The sequence below is a fragment of the Electrophorus electricus genome, chromosome 23, assembly GCF_041902795.1.
Source record: "Electrophorus electricus isolate QZ-2024a chromosome 23, ASM4190279v1, whole genome shotgun sequence".
Classification (NCBI taxonomy): Eukaryota; Metazoa; Chordata; class Actinopteri; order Gymnotiformes; family Gymnotidae; genus Electrophorus; species Electrophorus electricus.
In genome coordinates this window covers 14702501-14724641 of record NC_137519.1, presented here as the reverse complement: position 1 = coordinate 14724641, position 22141 = coordinate 14702501, and the positions used below count along the sequence as shown (strand labels likewise).

The 22141-nt window shown below is 43.0% G+C and overlaps 2 protein-coding genes across 12 annotated transcripts in view; both read left to right on the top strand.

Moving 5' to 3' along the window:
• The window catches only part of fhod1 (formin homology 2 domain containing 1), a 38068-nt gene extending 36008 nt beyond the window's left edge, over positions 1 to 2060 (top strand). For all 11 annotated transcript variants that reach the window (XM_081706196.1, XM_081706195.1, XM_081706194.1 and 8 more), the window contains one exon: positions 622 to 2060. In XM_081706196.1, coding sequence (XP_081562322.1) covers positions 622 to 701 — 80 coding nt within the window. In that variant the 3' untranslated portion in view covers positions 702 to 2060. The remainder of the gene's footprint in view (positions 1 to 621) is intronic.
• A 10715-nt stretch (positions 2061 to 12775) lies between these two features.
• The window catches only part of slc9a5 (solute carrier family 9 member A5), an 18163-nt gene continuing 8797 nt past the window's right edge, over positions 12776 to 22141 (top strand). Inside the window, exons 1-7 of the mRNA XM_081706208.1 lie at positions 12776 to 13043; positions 13315 to 13478; positions 16830 to 16908; positions 17078 to 17255; positions 18525 to 18745; positions 19047 to 19249; positions 20298 to 20387. Coding sequence (XP_081562334.1) covers positions 12920 to 13043; positions 13315 to 13478; positions 16830 to 16908; positions 17078 to 17255; positions 18525 to 18745; positions 19047 to 19249; positions 20298 to 20387 — 1059 coding nt within the window. The 5' untranslated portion in view covers positions 12776 to 12919. The remainder of the gene's footprint in view (positions 13044 to 13314; positions 13479 to 16829; positions 16909 to 17077; positions 17256 to 18524; positions 18746 to 19046; positions 19250 to 20297; positions 20388 to 22141) is intronic.

The window sequence follows — 22141 nt, the reverse complement described above, 5'->3', positions numbered from 1 at the left end:
TTCAACTCTTATTGGCCATGAGCTCTCTTAATGTGCTGTGACCTTTGCTCTAATAGCTAAATGTTTAAACTTTGTTTACGAATCACATTTAAATGAGGAGTCTGAAATTTAATGTCCATCTGTTCGTCACAGTTTTCCAGTGATTTGTTTTCATGATGGTGTGGGGTGTTTTTTAATTTTATTTTTATATTAGTAATTTATTCTTGGCAAGGTGGTTGGCTGCACATTTGTATGTGAAAGTTTGGTATTCTCAGTTTGAGAGATTTATTTATTTATGCTTTTTTTTTTTTTTTTTTAAAGTTAGTTAGTGATTTATCTTTGTCCAGAAATGGAGCTGAGTCAGCCTGGCTTGTTTGCTCTGTTTTCAAAAGCTCCTAAATCTCCGTCTCATTTGCAGCTGTTCTGTGTTCTTTGCTTCATGCCGTGACAATCGGCCTGTGGGCAGAGCAGTAAAAACAGGAGCTTGTTTCTGGCCCCTTCAGAAATGGAAACGCGCTCACATTTCCAAACATGGGGAGAAATTTAATTGACCCTTTGACTGATGGGAGTTCTTTTGCTCAGGTGAAAGACTTGAGTTATTGTGTGTGTGTGTGTGTGTGTGTGTGTGTGTGTGTGTTGCAGTGCGAAGGACACTGAAAAGCGGCCTGAGCGTGGAGGTTGTGCAGGCGCTGGGCCTCAACAAGGAAACAGAGAAAGTGTGAGATGCCCAAGGGCTGATCCAGGATCAACTGCTGCCCGTTGTGCCCTGATGGATACTGCACTATGGAGGGGGGAGGAAATGTTCCTAGGTCAGAGCGCCTACTCTGAGATGCTCAAATTGTCCCAGCAGACGTTTTTGAGGACTGCAGGCTGAGGCTCAGCTGTCTGATTTGCAGAGGATGGATGCTTTGAGTCACCCTCTACAAACACACTTCATCTTCCTTTCTGAGTAACGATACTTCCTGTCAAATGGCGCTAAACCTTTGTTACAAATACTGTAAGATTTTTATTTCCATCGAGACACAAGCACAATGATGTGTTCGTTTGACTTGGTTTTTATTGGTACCTGACATTAAATTGTTAAACACCAGACAAGATGTAATTTATATATGATACTACAGTAATGTATTTTCAGCAGGATAATTTGTACAGGTGCAAGTTATGTTTTATTTGGGGGTATTCAACTGTATATTAAGAGCATTTACTCAGTTTGGCTTTGTATAGACTAGACTGGTATGTTGTATGGAAAGAGATGTTAAATTTGCCGGTTTACACTGATCTGAGTTCAGTTTTCCAGTTCTACTCGTCCTTAAGGTTTATATCTGAGATGACGAATCTTACGTGATCAGTCAACCAGTAATGGCTCATTAGTGCTGTTAAGACCCTGAATCTCAATGTGAATTTGGGTGGAGGGGATTTAAACTGAGGGACGTTCATTTGTGTTTGGCGGATTTAGTTTTCCCTTTCTCCAGTTTTATCAGTCTCAGCAGTTTGTCATGTTTGGCCTCTGGCGGTTAGAAATCCACTTGAAGATTCACGTTGCAGAGGTGAAGGGTTCCCACTATTGAGCCAATAATGTGTCCTATTTAAGTTAGAATTAATTTCTTTCTAAATAATTTGTCTCATCTTTTCTGTTTTTAAAACACCGATTTCTGACAACTTGGTAGATTGATTGATTGATTTTCGTTTCTTTCAAATCCAAGTCACGTGGTGAAATAAGTGTACAAAGCACAAGGGTGGGACAGCTTGGTTACAAGCGTCTGAATGATGTTTATCAATACTGTTGTTGTTGTTGTTTGCAGCTGGGTGGCCTCTCCATATGCTGTGTGGTACTTTGCAGATCCTAAACGCTGTAATGCTTGTGTTCTCATCCTGAAGGTGTCGCTATAGCTATGCACTACTGTTCATGCCGTATCATTCTATGCACATACTTGCCCATGAAGATCTTTATTTAACAGTATTTACCAGTACTTTTATCTTTAGGTTTTTGAATGTATGACCTTCGGGGCCGAGGGAGTGTGTAATCTGAACACGAATGATTTCATTTCGTTTTCCTTTGAAAAATAAAGCATTTTAACAGATGTTGTTGTTGTTGTTGTTGTTGTTGTTGTTGTTTGGTTGAGCTGCTATTCATTATTTGCCCGAAACACTAGATGGACTAAACTGGTTTAAATGTGATTTCTTTTCTTACACGCGATTAAAATGCACAATCCACACACACGAGGGAGTTCCTCCGAGTTATGTTCTAAAGCTTAACCATGCTTCGTGTGTTCTGAAAATGCCAGATGCAAACATATACAAACACTAGCGTTTACACAGCAGTTCCATGGTTTCAATGAGAGGATTATGAATATTTAAATTTAACCGTGACTGACATTTGCCATATTTCTGTTCTTCAGCAAAGGTAGATAATGGGATTACGGTTATCCACATCTGTAAGGTTATCTCTCCGGATCTCTAGGATGATGTCTACCGTGTGTGATGGCTCTTTAACACGGAGCTGGCGCTCCGCTGTGTCACGTGCCTCCATGCGCCAACCGTACCTTCGCGAGTTACCGGCGACTGAGGTGTCGGTTCTGTAAACGGGTACCGGCGCGTCCCGCCGAGGGCTCGTTACCATAGTGGCGTGTGCACAAAGAAAGGTGATGGCAACCCGTTAAACGGAGAGGAAACATGCTGATCTGTACCTGGCTGCTGCTCGTGTGTTCGGTCGGAGAGACGGCGGCCGACCTTTACGTTAAAGGAGCGTCGGTGCCTCCAGAGCCTTCCCGAACTCCTTCCCGGTCCAGTCCAGAGGAGTACGGGAATCCCGGCAGCGCAGTCGCCAGGTCTGCGGAAGCCCCGGCTCCCACCGCCGAGGACGGCGCCTCACCGCGCCACGGCGGTGGGTACAGGATAGTCCAGTGGGAATGGAGCTACGTGCAGACCCCCTACATCATCGCTCTCTGGCTGCTGGTCGCCAGCGTCGCCAAAATCTGTAAGCGCGCACCGACGACGTGGCCCGTGTGTCCAACGAAAAGTTGTTAAGACGCGTTGTTTTCTTTCGGAACTTGGCATGCGTCCTAATTTCGCACAGTACCTTAGCGTTATTGCTGTTTCGCAGCTCTTTTATAATAAGGGGTGTCAAAAGTTGTGCATCCTAACAGATAGACGGAGTCTGTTAATAACTGCTGGAATACCGCGTGAACTTGCTCTGCGCCTAGGGTCACCCGGAAGGTCTTGAACTCCGTGCGTAAACCGCTATGTGAAGCGCTCGGGCTCTCCAATGACGGTAAAAGTTGATCACAGCAGTTGAGCACATATGGTACATGTCACTAAGAGGGTGTGCTGCGTTGCTTAAATACGTGATAAATACTTATGTACAAGAGGTATGCCACAGTGTATGCGACTATAGAATTTGACCTTTGGGTTACTAGGTGGTCTTTCCCATTACGGCAGCCTCTTTATTCCGCTGGTGATGTACAGTGAACTCTGTGTTTTCGTCATGCCGGAATCTCTCCAAAAGTTCCATTTGAATGTTTTATATATATATATATATATATATATATATATATATATATATATATATATATATATATATATATATATATATATATATATTTCTTTTAAATTGAGCTACTATTGGCTGCGCACTATGCTGACACATCCTGTCTCTTCATCGACTACCAGGAGTGCTGTATTTGGTTGTAGTCCTGTCTGTAACAAGGTGCGAGATCACCTTGGCCCTGTCATGTGCATGCCGTGAGCAAATTCCCAGGAAAGCGCTTACTCAGAGGAGCACGACTTATTTCGGCTCTACTGTCATGATGTTGACGCACACAAGTGGAAGAATTTTAGCAGCGTGAGGGGCCCCTCAGTGCAGGTAGATGGAGGCCTTCTCTACTTGTTCTCTGCTCCTATGACGTGAATAATTAAAACACAACACAGTGCTGTTGTGTGTGGTCAGAACTGATCCTACTTTCCATCCTTCATTCACCGTTCACCTGCTTCCCAAGCGTTTGGTGCCTTCCTTTCCCTGACCTCCAGTCGTGTTTACTTACTGTGCTGCCGACGTTCTGTTTTGCCTGTGTGGGTGTATGCTGGGTGTTTGGCCCACTCTGATTTCAAGAACCAAGCTGAGACATTTTTCTGCTTGGAATATCTCTATAGTCTCTGTTCCCTCAGGCAGTAGCACACAAACTCAGAGTGAATATTTGTCTTGCGTTGGGAGAAAAACTCTACTCAATTGTGTCCAAAGCACCTGCTAGTTTCTCACCTGAAGTTCTATACCTGGTGTGCACACTTCTGCTGGTTAACCTATAATGAATGACATAATGTATAGAATCTATGATTCTATTAGATGTGTAGAATCTTTTGGATAGATAATGTGTAGAGTCTTTTAGAGATTACAGTTCTTTGGAATAATCAGATGTTTAGCTGTACTGCAAAGATAAATGACATCTTTGGCTCGGGTGTTGTGTCTGGATGTGACTTTGACATGTCATGGTGTGACATAAGCTCCCTTACAGCTATAAGGTCTTTCTACTCGTGTTGAACGTTTGGTGTTTTTTTAATTTGTGCTTGTGAGGGTATTTGTTACATAGAATAGACTATTGTTCCTTCCCTGGATCTTCTTTTGTGATGTGGATTTCCCAATATATTTAAAAAAAAAAAACATAATTAAAATATGCTTTATGTTAATATATCTGGACATTCAGGAAATTACAGCAATTACAGCAATCAGTTTCACCTGTCCGTGCCAAGCTGGGGATGGATGCTGAGCAGCAACTGGTCTCGTAGGCAACTGGCATGGCTATGCGGCTCCCCAGTAATGGGGACCTGAGGCTATGACATAAAATAGAAAATCTAAAAAATGATTTATTTTTTCTTTTGGTACCTTTACTGGTGTCTGATATCAGTGTGTTCCACATCCCATAATACTTCAGCTAGAGAGCCCGGTTAGCTGTTGTCATGGTGCGAAGGCAGAGCTGGAGGTGTAGAAGCCCCCAGGCAGGGGCGGAGCCGCTTGTGTTTCCTTGGGGTTATATGATCACGTCCCCCATTTCCATTCTCTCCTCTCTTGTGTTTTGCTTTGCTCCCCTCAGCCTGGCATGAACGTCAGACGTGTACCCAGACATGAGCAAGACCTGCGCGGTAAAGACTAGAGGGGACGCAGAAGCATTACCACCTTCAGATGGTCCTGTTTCAGTTTATCTGCTAAATCAGCGTAGCCATTTTATAAACCACTAGACTGTGGGCTGTACAGCTGTGCATATACTGTGATTCATTGTTAAACAGTGATTATGTCCCAATCAGCCACAACATTAAAACCATGACAGGTCAAGTAAATAACACTGATTATTGTATTAAGGGGTAGGATACGTGAACCAGGCTTGGAATGTAACAGTCGGTTCTTGAAGTTGATGTGACAGAAGCAGGAAGGCATGAGTGAATATCTGAACGACTCTTACAAGTCAAGCCTGTCCGGTCCGATCCTTCAGAAGATCTACTGTAGCAGAAATTGCTGAAAATGTAATACTGGCTATGATAGAAAGCTGTTAGAACGCAGAGGGCATGGCAGCTTGCTGCAGCCTAGACTACACAGCCACAGACCAATCAGAGCGTCCATGCTGACCCCTGTGTAGCTACAGACCAATCAGAGTGTCCATGCTGACCCCTGTGTAGCTACAGACCAATCAGAGTGTCCATGCTGACCCCTGTGTAGCTACAGACCAATCAGAGCGTCCATGCTGACCCCTGTGTAGCTACAGACCAATCAGAGCGTCCATGCTGACCCCTGTGTAGCTACAGACCAATCAGAGCGTCCATGCTGACCCCTGTGTAGCTACAGACCAATCAGAGTGTCCATGCTGACCCCTGTGTAGCTACAGACCAATCAGAGCATTCATGCTGACCCCTGTGTAGCTACAGACCAATCAGAGTGTCCATGCTGACCCCTGTGTAGCTACAGACCAATCAGAGCATCCATGCTGACCCCTGTGTAGCTACAGACCAATCAGAGTGTCCATGCTGACCCCTGTGTAGCTACAGACCAATCAGAGCATTCATGCTGACCCCTGTGTAGCCACAGAACAGTCAGAGAGTCCTAACCACTACCTAACCACTGTTGCAGACCAAGTTCACCTATTCATGGCAATTGTATTCTCTAATGGCTGTGGCCTTTTTCAGCACCCTGCCACACTGCAGATAACGTTAAGGAATGGTTTGAGGAACACGACAAAGAGTTCAAGGTCTTAACGTGATTCCTCAGCTCTCAACCTGAACAAAGCACCTGTCAAATAAAAAGTCAATCCAAACTGTGACCTCTGTCCATATAAAGCCCTTCATAAATAACCAGAAGTGCAGTTCCAGAGCTGTGTGAGACATAGCAGATGCTGTTCTCCTGTTCCCTGTTGCTTTCTCAGTAAACACTGATAAAGGGAGAGAGTGTTTACTTAACCAGGTGTTTAAATGGAAGGTGGCTGTTTATTATGACACTTATTGGTCTCATCTGCTAGCTGGTTGGAGGAAGCGAGTCTGCGGCACGGATAGCTCGCTTGTTCCAGAGAAATTATGGTATAAAGCCTGAGCAGGTCTGGGAAAGTGTGCTTGAGGCTGAACATGATGGATAAAGATTGGATTTCTTTCTCTCTTTCTCTCTCCCTCTCCCCCCTTCTCCCTCTCCCTCTCGCTCTCTCTCTCTCTCTCTCTCTCTCTCTCTCTCTCTGTGTGACTTCAAAGCTACATCTAAGCTTTCTGCTTTTTAACCGGTACTTTTGAAGGTCTAATAGAGTGGTTACTGTTTTCTACAGTTTAAGTGTGTGTTTGTGTGTGTGTGTATGTGTGTGTGTGTGTGTGTGTGTGTGTGTGTGTGTGTGTGTGTGTGTGTGTGTGTGTGTGTGGAGCCATTTTCTGTACTCTTATGAATGACTCACAATAGGGGGCGACTGATGTGTCCACGGAAGGTGTGTGTGTGTGTTAACACAGTAAGGTGTGTGTGTGTTGTGCTCTAATCGCTCTGTCTATGAAAAGCATTAATTATTACTGCCATTAGATTCTCTCTTTACCTCTTTTGTGAACATCAACTTTTGCCCTATTCTCTCCATCCTTTTCTAACTACCTCTCTCCCTTCAGTCTCTTTTATCGCTCTCTCTCTGCTCCTCTCGGCTTTGAGACAGGGACGTGTGGGTCCTCACTTTGTTCCCATGCGAAGGATCTCGGTTGTCTCCTTGTCATGTCTGTCTTTCTGCTTAGCTACACTTCTGATCTGCTCAGAGAGCATAAGGCCAGTTGATCTCTCAGATTCATGGCTGCAGACCAGCTCTCAGTCCCCACAATTCAAAGCAAGCGTGATGAAGCAGCGTTTAGCTTGTGCGTTACACATATCTGGAACTAACTCCTAGAGGAACGCAGAGGTAGCTATTTTTAAATCCAGGTTAAGAAAATCTTTCTATTTTATCCCGGTTATAATTGAATACTTGTACTCTGTTTTTTTGCAGCACTTTATTTTAGTAAAGCCTTGCATTTTTAGTATAGTTTTATCTATTCTTCATCGTTTACATCATTTTATTATTTTTTCGATTTAAATAACATACATTGAATCATTTTTTCTATTTAAATCAGTTGTGCTGTTTAATCTTTAAACTTTTTTCTTTTTTTTGCATATAGATCAGAGTACATAATAAGCAGTCTAATAATAAACATTCTAATAAGCATAAATCATTCTTATTAAGCTATTATTATTTTAGCAATTTTTTAAAGCATTTTTTACAAAAGTTCACTGGCTTTTCATCCTAACAGCTTTTGCTCAAATAGTCGCTCAGAGAGAGAAATAAAGTGTCTGTGACTTTCCTGGACTCTGTCAGATAAAGATTTGAACATGGTATGGCTGCATTAACCAAACAGAAAATTTCACAAGAGGGGAACTGTTCGCAAGAAATATAGAATCAATTACAGCAGGCTTGACATCGTTGAGTCAGATAAAGGGTTAATACTAGGGCGCTCCATCAGGGGTCTGTGTGGGTTTTACTAATGTTATTCTGGATAACTTTCTATCATCTTCTCACACGTTTCACCTGCAGTGTAACAGTCTGAACTTTCATCTTGCATGAGTGAGACAGATGTCACCACCAGCGCAGTGCTACTGTCGAACCGTTTCCTGTTACGGTGGGAGAGTTCCTGTCCTTTTTTATGTGCTCTCACTTCACTTTATGGATCTTTCCACCTGTGTGTCCTTCCATGAACTGTGCTGTAGCTCTTGAGCCAGTCCTCATAGAATATGTGTCAGTTGCAGTGACTGGGAGTGTGTGAGAGTGCACAACCACCACTAGCAACACCCAGAAGAGCTTGTCTGCCGGCCAGGGCAGAACACCCGAGAAGAATACACGAGAAGCAGGCAGTGCATAAAGGCAAGCCATTTGAGGTGATCTGTGTGCTTGCTGCATTTTGAAATGCAGTATGCAGGACTGTATATAGTATGTTGTATGTATACAGGACAGCATACAGTATGTTGTATGTATACAGGACAGTATATAGTATGTTGTATGTATACAGGACAGTATACAGTGTGTTGTATGTATACAGGACTGTATATAGTATGTTGTATGTGTACAGGACAGTGTACAGTATGTTGTATGTATACAGGACAGTGTACAGTATGTTGTATGTATACAGGACAGTATACATTATGTTGTATGTGTACAGGACAGTATACATTATGTTGTATGTATACAGGACAGTATACAGTATGTTGTATGTATACTGGACTGTATATAGTGTGTTGTATGTGTGCAGGACAGTATGTTGTATGTATACAGGACAGTATACAGTGTGTTGTATGTATACAGGACTGTATATAGTATGTTGTATGTATACAGGACTGTATATAGTGTGTTGTATGTATACAGGACTGTATATAGTATGTTGTATGTATACAGGACAGTATACATTATGTTGTATGTGTACAGGACAGTATACATTATGTTGTATGTATACAGGACAGTATACAGTATGTTGTATGTATACTGGACTGTATATAGTGTGTTGTATGTGTGCAGGACAGTATGTTGTATGTATACAGGACAGTATACAGTGTGTTGTATGTATACAGGACTGTATATAGTATGTTGTATGTATACAGGACTGTATATAATGTGTTGTATGTATACAGGACAGTATACAGTATTTTGTATGTATACAGGACAGTATACAGTATGTTGTGTGTATACAGGACTGTATATAGTGTGTTGTATGTGTGCAGGACAGTATGTTGTATGTATACAGGACAGTATACAGTATGTTGTATGTATACTGGACTGTATATAGTGTGTTGTATGTGTGCAGGACAGTATGTTGTATGTGTACAGGACTGTATATAGTATGTTGTATGTATACAGGACTGTATATAGTATGTTGTGTGTATACAGGACTGTATACAGTGTGTTGTATGTATACAGGACTATATAGTGTGTTGTATGTATACAGGACAGTATACAGTATGTTGTATGTATACAGGACTGTATACAGTATGTTGTATGTATACAGGACTGTATATAGTGTGTTGTGTGTATACAGGACTGTATACAGCGTGGTGTGTATACAGGACTGTATACAGTGTGATGTGTATACAGGACAGTATACAGTATGTTGTGTGTGTACAGGACAGTGTACAGTATGTTGTATGTATACAGGACTGTATATAGTGTGTTGTATGTATACAGGACTGTATATAGTATGTTGTATGTATACAGGACAGTATACAGTATGTTGTGTGTATACAGGACAGTATACACTATGTTGTGTGTATACAGGACTGTGTATAGTGTGTTGTATGTGTGCGGGACAGTATGTTGTATGTATACAGGACAGTATACAGTGTGTTGTATGTGTACAGGACTGTATATAGTATGTTGTATGTATACAGGACTGTATATAGTGTGTTGTGTGTATACAGGACTGTATACAGTGTGTTGTATGTATACAGGACTGTATATAGTATGTTGTATGTATACAGGACTATATATAGTATGTTGTATGTATACAGGACTGTATATAGTGTGTTGTATGTATACAGGACAGTATACAGTATGTTGTATGTGTACAGGACTGTATATAGTGTGTTGTATGTATACAGGACAGTATACAGTATGTTGTATGTGTACAGGACAGTATACAGTATGTTGTATGTGTACAGGACAGTATACAGTATGTTGTATGTACACAGGACTGTATATAGTGTGTTGTGTGTATACAGGACTGTATACAGTGTGGTGTGTATACAGGACTGTATATAGTATGTTGTGTGTATACAGGATTGTATATAGTATGTTGTATGTATACAGGACAGTATACAGTAAGTTGTATGTATACAGGACAGTATACAGTATGTTGTATGTGTACAGGACAGTATACAGTATGTTGTATGTATACAGGACTGTATATAGTGTGTTGTGTGTATACAGGACTGTATACAGCGTGGTGTGTATACAGGACTGTATACAGTGTGATGTGTATACAGGACTGTATATAGTGTGTTGTATGTATACAGCACTGTATATAGTATGTTGTATATGTACAGGACAGTATACAGTATGTTGTGTGTAAACAGGACTGTATATAGTGTGTTGTATGTGTGTAGGACAGTATGTTGTATGTATACAGGACAGTATACAGTGTGTTGTATGTGTACAGGACTGTATATAGTATGTTGTATGTATACAGGACTGTATATAGTGTGTTGTGTGTATACAGGACTGTATACAGTGTGGTGTGTGTATACAGGACTGTATATAGTATGTTGTGTGTATACAGGACAGTCTACAGTATGTTGTATGTATACAGGACAGTATACAGTATGTTGTATGTGTACAGGACTGTATACAGTGTGGTGTGTATACAGGACTGTATATAGTGTGTTGTGTGTATACAGGATTGTATACAGTGTGTTGTATGTATACAGCACTGTATATAGTATGTTGTATATGTACAGGACAGTGTACAGTATGTTGTATGTATACAGGACTGTATATAGTGTGTTGTGTGTATACAGATCTGTATACAGTGTGGTGTGTGTATACAGGACTGTATAAAGTATGTTGTGTGTATACAGGATTGTATATATATTATGTTGTATGTGTACAGGACAACATACAGTATGTTGTATGTATACAGGATTGTATATAGTATGTTGTATGTATACAGGACAGTATATAGTATGTTCTATGTATACAGGACAGTATACAGTATGTTGTATGTATACAGGACTGTATATAGTATGTTGTGTGTATACAGGACTGTATACCGTATGTTGTATGTATACAGGACTCTGGGTTCTGTCTTCTTTTTCTTCCAACATTCACTGTATGTTCTGCTCTGCCATGATGGTTGATTTAATAATGCAGGGATTAATCTAAGCAGAATTCAGGGCAGGTTTTTTTCCGCACAGCCAACACAAAGAGTATCAAATACTATTGCTTTGTCTGGCTTTGGGGATACGGACTATGTAGCCTTGGATTGTGTAAGTCAGTGATATTTCTGTAGCACAGAAAGTGTGCCAAATTTATGATTTACAACCCGCCCAGAAAGCAATTATAAGAAAACTGCAAGAATGCATGTATGAATAGATGCAAAGATGGTTTTGTTCTGGATAAATTGCAGAACTGATCATGGAAATGAACAAAAATTCTTTTTAGACTTTGTTACTATGGTTGCAGCATGACAAACTACATGAGAAAATGCCCAACACTGCCGCAATGCATATATACAGGCAGGGCTGAAATGTTTTTGACATGAAGTTAACATGTTGTGTGCGTCTATACAAAACTCTGCTCCGCTCACAGAAGGTTCAGTTGACATCTGAGATGCTTCAGTGTGCCCACGCAGTAGAAACCTCTGTATTTTCGTATTTTATTGGTGTTTGTTTGGATAAGTGGTCATATCATCCTGCCACAATGATTAACTCACACTGGCTGGTACCAGGCCTAACTGCCCTGGTTGTCCATCTGGTTATGCTCTGGTTATGTCCGTGCAGGCATACGGTAGCCCCAGTCTAGCCCCTCACGCAGCTTCAGATGGCCTTGTGTCTTCAAACACAATTATGTCTGCTGTACAGAATGCAACATAAACTGGTTTACATCGGTTTCTGTTCAGGTCTTCTTTGTGCTGGCTTGTATTACATGTAAAAGAACATTACCTGTGTACTGCAAAATCATTCAAAAACATTCATAAAACCTCCTCTCATTAAGTTCCCCTCTGCTTCTCCTCTTGCTTGTGGGCTGTTTTGGGCAGGTTTATCAGTACAAGACAGACAGATAGCCAAATGAAGTGAAACTGAACCAAATACAGCGTGCCTATGTCCGAAATGGAAATGTTCTGTAAACACACGGCAGCCCTTACGATCCTCCAAGCACCTTTTAGATGGGTTTTTTGTTTTGTTTTTTTTCTTCCTGGGTCTTGTGGATAACTTCTCCTTGACAGTTCCCTTACTGTACTTCATGAACAGCCCAAACAGTTTTAAGAAAAAGCTCAGTAGTGACCCAGTGGTGGCTCAGTGGTGGCTCAGTGGTTAAGCTACCAAGTTGCCAAGTTGCCACTGTTGGGCCCCTTAACTCTTAATTGGTCAACTTTTCTTCAGGTAGAATCGTAAGGGTTTTTTGGATAAAAGCGTTAGCAAAATGCTGTAAATGTAAATCAGTATTAAGACTGACTGTATCTTTTGCTCCTAAGCCTGTCCAGGGCGAGCTGGTTGCGAGTTTGGTTCTGCTTTGTTTCTCTGTCTCCCCCAGTGTTTCACTTCTCTCAACGCTTCACCACGCTTGTGCCTGAGAGTTGCGTGCTCATTTTGTTGGGCTTGGTCCTGGGTGGCATCGTCCTCTTCGCCAGCAAGAAGCAGCTGTACCAGCTGGACCCAGGGCTCTTCTTCCTCTTCCTGCTGCCCACAATAGTGGGGGATGCTGGGTATTTCATGCCTGCCCGCCTTTTCTTCGACAACCTGGGCGCCATCTTAATGTACGCGGTGGTGGGGACTCTGTGGAATGCTTTCTGCACAGGCTTCTGTCTCTATGGAGTCAAGTTGGCAGGGGTCATCGGTGAGTTGTAGGATGAGACCAGCATGGAGGGCTGCGTGAATAAGCCCAACGTGTGTTTCAATCCGCTAAAAACCACTCTTTCACAAGCATGTGCACAAGGGAGTATTTATCACTATGATAACTGTGTATGTGTTTGTGTGTGTGTGTATTTGTGTGTGTGTGTGTGTGTGTGTGTGTGTGTGTTTGTGTGTGTGTGTGTGTGTGTGTGTTTGTGTGTGTGTTGGTGTGTGTGTGTGTGTGTGTGTGTGTGTGTGTGTGTGTGTGTGTGTAGATGACAGAGTGGAAGCAGGTCTAATGGATTTCCTGCTGTTTGGCGCTCTGATCTCGGCGGTGGATCCGGTGGCAGTGATCGCTGTGTTTGAGGAGGTCCACGTTAACGAGATGCTCTTCATCATCGTCTTCGGCGAGTCGCTCCTCAATGACGCAGTCACGGTGGTGAGTCAGACGTCCTCCCGCATGGCTCTCGCTGCAGCTCACAGCCCTGCTTAAATGTGCCTCGTGTCACCCTCAAAAGGTCAAGTGTTTTAATAACTGCTGCTTATGACCACTGAGTCCTGTGAGGCGTTTGTTGGACGCTGGGGTCCTCTACACAGCAAGGAACCTTTCACTGGTCATTTAAAACACAAAACACAAAATGGCCACAAATCTCATCATTCTAATTCACCAATACCAAGTACATAAGCGGTAGAATTATAAAACTGAATTCACTGTCCTCTGACAATGCTAACATTCTGTTCCTTAGGAAATATGTGAACAGACTATCTTTGGAGTTGGAAAACACAGATATTTTGTGGTTAAAAAAGCATTCATCTTTCTTTCTGACCACTTATTCCCTCAACCAGTCTGCTCCCTGGTCGTTATGGCAACATATCTCTGGCATGGTTTTGCCATCACACAGGAAGCCCTAATTTCCCTTTGATCTTTACTTTAAAGCAATATAGCACCTGCATTTGCATAATGTGATAAAAAAAAAAAACTTGCGTGCTACAGCGGTAAGAATGGTGCCTTCTTAGCTGATGTTATGTTTTTACACAGGTGTCGTCGTGATTAAATATCTAGATCTATTACTGCCGAGCATATCACTCTGTTCTCTACTCGAGCTCTGTGTTTGGTCCAGTACCACAATAACAGTAGGCTTTCTTTCACACACTGAGTTTGAGTGATGTTCTTTCCAGAAACTGACACTGATCTAGTTGCATACAAGTAGCAGTACTGTAATGAACAGAACCTAGAAGCTTTAATACAGTGGAATTATACCTAATACAAATATAAACCTGTTACAAACAGAAACACAGTGTCTAGTGACTGAGCCATTTTTCATGCTGCAATATTGATTGTATTACTTCATTGCAATTACTGAGAGTACACAATTAGTGACAGTAATAAAATGTGGCCCCGGGGGTGAGTCATTAGTTATATAGCCTGTGTGGAGGCTCTGTGTAGCTTCACTGTTTAGCTGTACTGAATAACTGCACTGATTAGCTGTACTGAATAACTGTACTATTTAGCTATACTGATTAGCTGTACTGAATAACTGCACTGATTAGCTGTACTGAATAACTGTACTATTTAGCTATACTGATTAACTGTACTGAATAACTGCACTGATTAGCTGTACTGAATAACTGTATTATTTAGCTATACTGATTAGCTGTACTGAATAACTGTACTGATTAGCTGTATTGATTAGGTGTATTGAATAACTGTACTGATTAGCTGTCGTGAATAACTGTACTATTTAGCTGTACTGCCCTGCCTCCTGTGCTGTGCTGACAGGGTTAGTGTTAGTGCTAGGGTTAGGTTAGGGTTAGGGTTAGGTTAGGGTTAGGGTTAGTGTTAGGGCTAAGGTTAGTGTTAGGGTTAGGTGTTAAAGTGTGGTTAGTGTTAGGGTTAGGGTTAGGGTTAGTGTTAGTGTTAGGGTTATGTAAGGGTTAGGGTTAGGGTTAAGGTTAGGTTAGGGTTAGGTTAGGATTAGTGTTACGGTTAGGGTTAGGGTTAGGGTTAGGTGTTAGGGTTAGGGTTAGTGTTAGGTTAGGATTAGTGTTAGTGATAGGGTTAGGGTTAGATGTTAGGGTGTGGTTAGGGTTAGGTATTAGTGTTAGGGTTAAGGTTAGGTTAGGGTTAGTGTTACGTTAGGGTTAGGGTTAGAGTTAGGTGTTAGGGTGTGGTTAGGGTTAGGTGTTAGTGTTAGTGTTAGGGTTAGGCTCTCTAGGGGGCTCTACCCAGTGCCCAGGAAACAAGCTTCGTCCCACATTCCTAACTTTCGCTCACCCACTTCACCTTAATCTGATCGCATCCCGTGAGTCTGTGCATAAAGCAGCACATGCAGGATGTATCTTGGATGAGTGTGGAGCTTCTGTAGTTCATGACACCATAAGCATCAGGATGTTGAATCAGGGGTCGCATATTCCCAAAGGACTCTTAACCTAAGGGCCTAGTTAACCCCATGAACCTCACATACTATATATCACTCTGTTATGAGACCCAGAGGGGGATTCAAATTAAAGACTTAATTATCTTCACTCAAATTGCCCAAAATCTTTTTTTTTTTTTTTTTTTTTTTTTAAATATACTTACCCTGCAGCCCAGCAAGATGACAGGACAGTGGTAATGTGATCTTTTGTAACCTTATGATTACTTACACTACTATGAAGTATCGCAACTAAAGATTGAAGCTGTACCTCACTCAAGTGGATTTTAATGCTGCACAACTGTACAATAGTGAAAATCTAGTAAATTGTATACATTGTATCATCTAAAGGTACCATTTGACTAAAGGGCTTTGCACAGTGCGTCTCAACACCACAACACAGACAGCTTTCTCTGGCTGCTGGCAGTGATTGGAGGCTCTCGGTTGTCACAGTTAAATCCTCCTTCTGCTGCCCTGATAATCAAGTCAACACAGACAAGCGGTGTGACTCAAACAGGATGAGTCTGAACACAGAGGACATGCTCTCACAGCTGTGGGCACTGGGGCCCAATGCTAGGGTCAGGACCCGACACTAGGGTCAGGGCCCGACGCTAGGGCCAGGGCCCGACGCTAGGGTCAGGGCCCGATACTAGGGTCAGGGCCCAACGCTAGAGTCAGGACCCAACACTAGGGTCAGGGCCCAACGCTAGGGTCAGGGCCCGATGCTAGGGTCAGGGCCCAACACTAGGGTCAGGGCCCAACGCTAGGGTCAGGGCCCGATACTAGGGTCAGGGTTCCACGCTAGGGGTCAGGGTTCCACGCTAGGGTCAGGGTTGCACGCTAGGGTCAGGGTTGCACGCTAGGGTCAGGGCAGGTGGAGAACGGCACCGTGGCTCCTTTACTCAGGAGCCACTCTGGCTTTAATTAGCCCATGAGCGTCATGTTGCGTATGCAGGCCTCTCTGCTATTTGCCGCGGTTGGAGGACAGGCGACCCCGAGCGACCCCACACTGGCAGCCCCTGTTCATTTTTTTCTGCTGTGTCACCTCAATAAAGGGCTTCACTCTTGAGGAGCTGCAGTAAGCCTGTTGTATGAGTGTCTGTCAGCTCAGCTCAGCTCACACACACACACACACACACACACACACACACACACATACACACACAAACACATCCATTCTTACATGACTCTTCCCAAAATAAGACTTACGCTTCCAATGGCTTTCTATGTATAACTAGTTTTTAAGTGTCTAAAAACATTCATCAGGTCACCATTGATGTAATTAGTGCAAGGTGCAAGTTAATCTGAAGGCCATTTTTGTTAAATTAAACATTTTAATATTTATGTTACACATTTCTTCCCTTGCTGTTTTTAAGGTGTTGTATAAAGTTTACATATCCTTTGTGGAAGTGGGCCCAGGGAACGTGCACACGGCAGACTACTTTAAAGGAGTTGGTGAGTTCACACCTCATCCAGAAAGTAGTTCAGCCCTGGTAGTTTAGTGCTGTAATGTTAAACCAACCAATCGTGACACTTGCAGATCATAGTGTGGCCTCACAGACCTTAATATTACTAGTAGCAATAGTTTCTGTGCCGGTACGAGGCAGCTGTGTGTCTTCCCCAGTCTCCTTCCTCGTGGTCAGCCTCGGCGGCACGCTGGTGGGCCTGGTCTTTGCCATGATCCTGGCGTTCGTCACACGCTTCACAAAGAGAGTGCGCATCATGGAGCCGCTGCTGGTATTCCTGCTGGTGTACCTGGCCTACCTGACAGCTGAGCTTTTCTCTCTCTCTGCCATCCTCTCGTGAGTACAGACACGCCAGCGCACGGGACCGAGTCTGTTACGTTAGTCATGTTAGTATGTAGAGAATAAAGTGTGTGTGTGTGTGCGTGCGTGTGAATGTGCATGCACACGCACATGCTTGCTATTGTGTGATTGTGTGTGTGTGCGCGTGTGTGTGTGCGTGTGTGCGTGCATGTGTGGTGTGTGTGTGTGTGTGTGTGCGTGCGCGTGTGTATGTGTGTGCACGCGTGTGTGTGTCCACTTTGGTCACTTTGACAAATAAACCCCTTTTTAACTCCCATTTCCATTTACCACAACTCTCAGATTTTAGAGATCTTAAATTTGCTTCTTATCTCAGTATCCCAACATCACCTAAGTGCTAATTTAATGCAGTTAAAAGCACTGTTGAGGAGTTTTATGCAGTTTATCTTATGTAAACATGTATTTAATTGAATACTACTTTAAAGAGATGTCAGTCCTGATAACACGTGTGTGTGCGCATGCACATACATACACAAACAAACCCAGCAGCTGAAGTTCACTTTTTGGAACAGACATCTGGAAAATGTCTCCAGCGCCCCCTCATGGCCACCTTGCGTTCATTCTTATCCAGCAGTGTGGAGCCCTAATCGTGAATGAAACTTTCTGTTTTAAATACGCAGACACAGTGGATGTAAAATGTCAGATGCAATCTCCTAGTGCTAAACTTCCTCGTAGTTCTCGCCACTCCGGGCTAAAATCCTTCTAACTCGTCCAGCGCTGCACAGTGATTTGATTAACTCTGATTAGCGGACACTCGAGGCTGTTTTGTGTAAGTGGAGGAGTATATTATAGAAGAGGTTCACAGTGCTATCACTCCGAGATTACATGGGGCTATAAACAACCCCCTTATACTCCCCCAGGGAAGGTAATTCAGCCTGAGTTGCTTTAAACCCTAAATGATGGTGATATTGTTAATAAGGGCACAAATGAGAAGCCCCAGGAATCAGAAGGAGGAGCAGGTGTAACATGCTGAGTGAATGATCAGATTTTCCTTCTTGTTTGTGTTTTGTTGTTGGTAAATGTCTGGTAAATGTCTCCTCTGTTTGCAAATGACTTTACACGGTGCAGAGTTTTGTCCAATGTGCAGCATGGGGCCTTAGCCCCGGTAATGCCGAACCGTTACGCTGGTTTAATGGGCCATTCTGCATCATGTTAAAGCACTTTACTGAAGGGAATAGTTTGGTCACTGTGTACCGATGTTACTGCCTCCCGTGGGTCTAGTTCTCCCCTCCGTGTGTACGACCCCAGAATGACCTTCTGCGGCCTTGGGTGCAATAAGTATGTGGAGGCAAACATATCCCAGAAGTCCCGAACTACGGTGAAGTACACAATGAAGACCCTGGCCAGCATTGCTGAGACCATTATCTTCATTTTCCTTGGCATCTCGGCCGTGGATAAGTCCAAGTGGGCGTGGGACACAGGCCTTATCGTCTGTACCCTCATCTTCATCTTCGTCTTCAGGGCCATAGGTGAGTTTTTAATCCAAAGGGATGATTAGGAGTTTAAGACGGGTTCCTGGATACCACATAAGATTAGTCTCGGTTTACGGCGCACTTTTGACTGTGATTCTTCTGTTGAATTTATTTTTCAGTTGAGATTCGGTCAGTGTCAGTTGTATGTGGTTTGTTTATGGCTGTTGCAGATAAATATTTATCATAAATTAATAAAACATGATATGCTATATATGCTATCAGTTCCTATCTTAGACAGCAACCTTTGGTAGTATTCTTGATTAAACTTTAAATGAATATTTTTGCTGTACTCTGGCAGGTGTTGCGGGGCAGACCTGGATTCTGAACAAGTTCAGATTAGTTCCCTTAGACAAGATTGACCAAGTGGTGATGTCATACGGCGGCCTGCGAGGGGCAGTAGCGTTTGCCCTTGTAGTCCTGCTGGATGGGGGGCAGGTGAAGGCAAAGGATTACTTTGTCGCAGCCACTATAGTTGTGGTTTTCTTCACTGTCATGTTTCAGGTAAATGACCCCATATATCAGTATCTGTGTGGGTGTGTGTGCGTGTGTGTGTATGTGTGTGCGTGTGTGTGTATGTGTGTGCGTGTGTGTGTGTGTGTGTGTGTGTGTGTGTGTGTATGTCTGTGTGTGCGTGTGTGTGTGTGTGTGTATGTGTGTGTGTGTGTGTGTGTGTGTGTGTGAGTGCATGCATGTGTACGCAAATTCCTGGGCATTTGAGTTGTTGAGTATGATTAATTGTCTGGCAGCAATGACATTTCACCACGCAGTGTTAAATTGTTGTGAGATACTGATGCTAATTGATTAATAGTGGAATTTACGGAGATGCTTTGTTTGCGCGTGCACTTGTGTGTGTGTGTGTGTGTGTGTGTGTGTGTGTGTGTGTGTGTGTGTGTGTGTGTGTGCGTGTGTGTGTGTGTGCGTGTGTGTGCGTGTGTGTGTGTGTGTGTGTGTGTGTGTGTGTGTGTATGGGACAAAGACTGATGCCTCTGATTATTGCTGACATTAGATGGGAATAAGATATAATAATAAGATATATAAGATAATAATAAGATATATCTGGCAATCTAATTCTTCATAGGTTATTTTTAATTTGCTTGTTGTCATTAGCTACACTAGCTGATGTTGAATGTAGGTGCTCGCTTTGGAGCAGTGAGGTCAATATTTGGGCTCTGTGTGTCAACGAGTAACAGTGAATCATTTCCCCAGCAGAGCTGGGAAAACAAACGCCATAATATCCTTGCATCTACAGTGATGACTCCGTGTGGTTCTGCTGTGTTGTGGTACCGTGGTGCGTGGCACAAGTCAGTGTGTGAGAAGAAAAACACGGTATCAGTGTGTGTTGGGCTCTTGTTCTTAAAGTGTGAAAACAGTGTTGGCTTGTGAGGGACTGTCTGCTGGCTTTCAGGGACCAAATCCTAGTTAACCAACTTTAATTTTCAACATTTGACATAAACCCCCCCAAAACATCCTGCTTATCGAGCAGAATGTATTCTTAGTTGTTACCATGTACAGCTGACGTTGGATTTGAATGGTTCTGTCTCTTACTCAGGGCCTGACCATCAAACCTCTGGTGACGTGGTTGAAGGTTCCTAGAAGCACCAACAGGAAGCCTACTGTTAACGAGGAGATCCACGAGCGTGTGAGTCAGGACACCAGGAACTGCTGTCACGCTCGCTCTCTCTCGCTCTCTCTCTCTATCGCTCTCTCTATCTTTCACCCTGTCTTTCAAGCTCTGTGCAAATTCTCCCTTTGGGTTGTGCAATAGGCCTTTTCAGAGTAGTTGCAGCTTTTAGAGGAGAACTGCACCAGATGGATGTTAGCCGTGTAGTCCAGTGAATTAATCATCACAACAGCGTTTCAAGGCCCCAAACCTCTTTTTTTTTAGGACTACAAACTTATTCAGCCCCCTTCACCAGTCACCCTCAGTATTCCAGAAAATTGTTGAGCTTTTCAACATGTCTTTCAGGACAGAGTTAGTCACATATGTCAACATTTCCCTGTAGTCTCTTAGTCTCACTCCTTTCCTCCTCAGGGACCTGCTCTCACTCCTCATTGGATCCAGAATAGCTTTACTGTGACCAATCGCCTTCACGTCTCCTGAAGTAATTAACAAGTCTACCCCGCCCTCCTGTCGGTTTGACCCTGTCCCACCCTCCCTTCTTAAAGCATGTGCATCTAGCCTCTCCTCCCGCACTCAATAAACATCCAACTTAATAAATAGCTCTGTCCCCGCAGCCAATAAAACGGCCGCGTTTATTCCTGTTCTCAAGGAGCCTGCCTTGACTCAGCCTGCCTCGCCAATTATGGACCCATTTCCAACCTTCCTGCTGTAGTCAAAGTAATGGAGAAGGTTTTGTCTCTCCATCTTCAGAAGTTCTGACTGTAGATGATCTTTATGAGCCTTCTCAGTCAGGTTTCCGCACTCACCACAACACTGAATGTGCCCTTCTGCTCAGTGCTGATTAGAACCACATTAATACTCTAATTCTTCTTGATCTAAATGTTATTTCAACACAATAAATTATGATGTTCCGCCTTCTTTTCTCTCCTCCATTGGCATATCAGAAACAGCACTAGACTGATTCAGGAACAGCACTAGACTGGTTCAGGAACATCACTAGACTGGTACAGAAACAGCACTAGACTGGTACAGGAACAGCACTAGACTGGTGCAGGAACAGCACTAGACTGGTGCAGGAACAGCACTAGACTGGTACAGAAATAGCACTAGACTGGTTCAGGAACAGCACTAGACTGATTCAGGAACAGCACTAGACTGGTTCAGGAACAGCACTAGACTGGTACAGAAACAGCACTAGACTGGTACAGGAACAGCACTAGACTGGTGCAGGAACAGCACTAGACTGGTACAGAAATAGCACTAGACTGGTTCAGGAACAGCACTAGACTGATTCAGGAACAGCACTAGACTGGTTCAGGAACAGCACTAGATTGATTCTGGAACAGCACTAGACTGGTACAGAAACAGCACTAGACTGGTTCAGGAAAAGCACTAGACTGGTACAGAAACAGCACTAGACTGGTTCAGGAACAGCACTAGACTGGTTCAGGAACAGCACTAGACTGGTACAGAAACAGCACTAGACTGATTCAGGAACAGCACTAGACTGGTACAGGAACAGCTTTCCTTTCCTTTGTTCTATATGATACCATTTGGTCATAATAAAATCTACATTGCTATTGCTGTGCTGATGATGTCCAGATAATCCAGATATCTGTTAGATCCACCTCTGACGTTCCACCCCAGTCCTTAACAGCATGCATCCGCTAATTAAACGTCTGGATGAAAGAAAACTTCTTACAGTTAATATTTACGGAAAATGGAGTTACTGTTAGTTGGACCCAGAAAACGTGTAGAAAGTAGAAATCTTG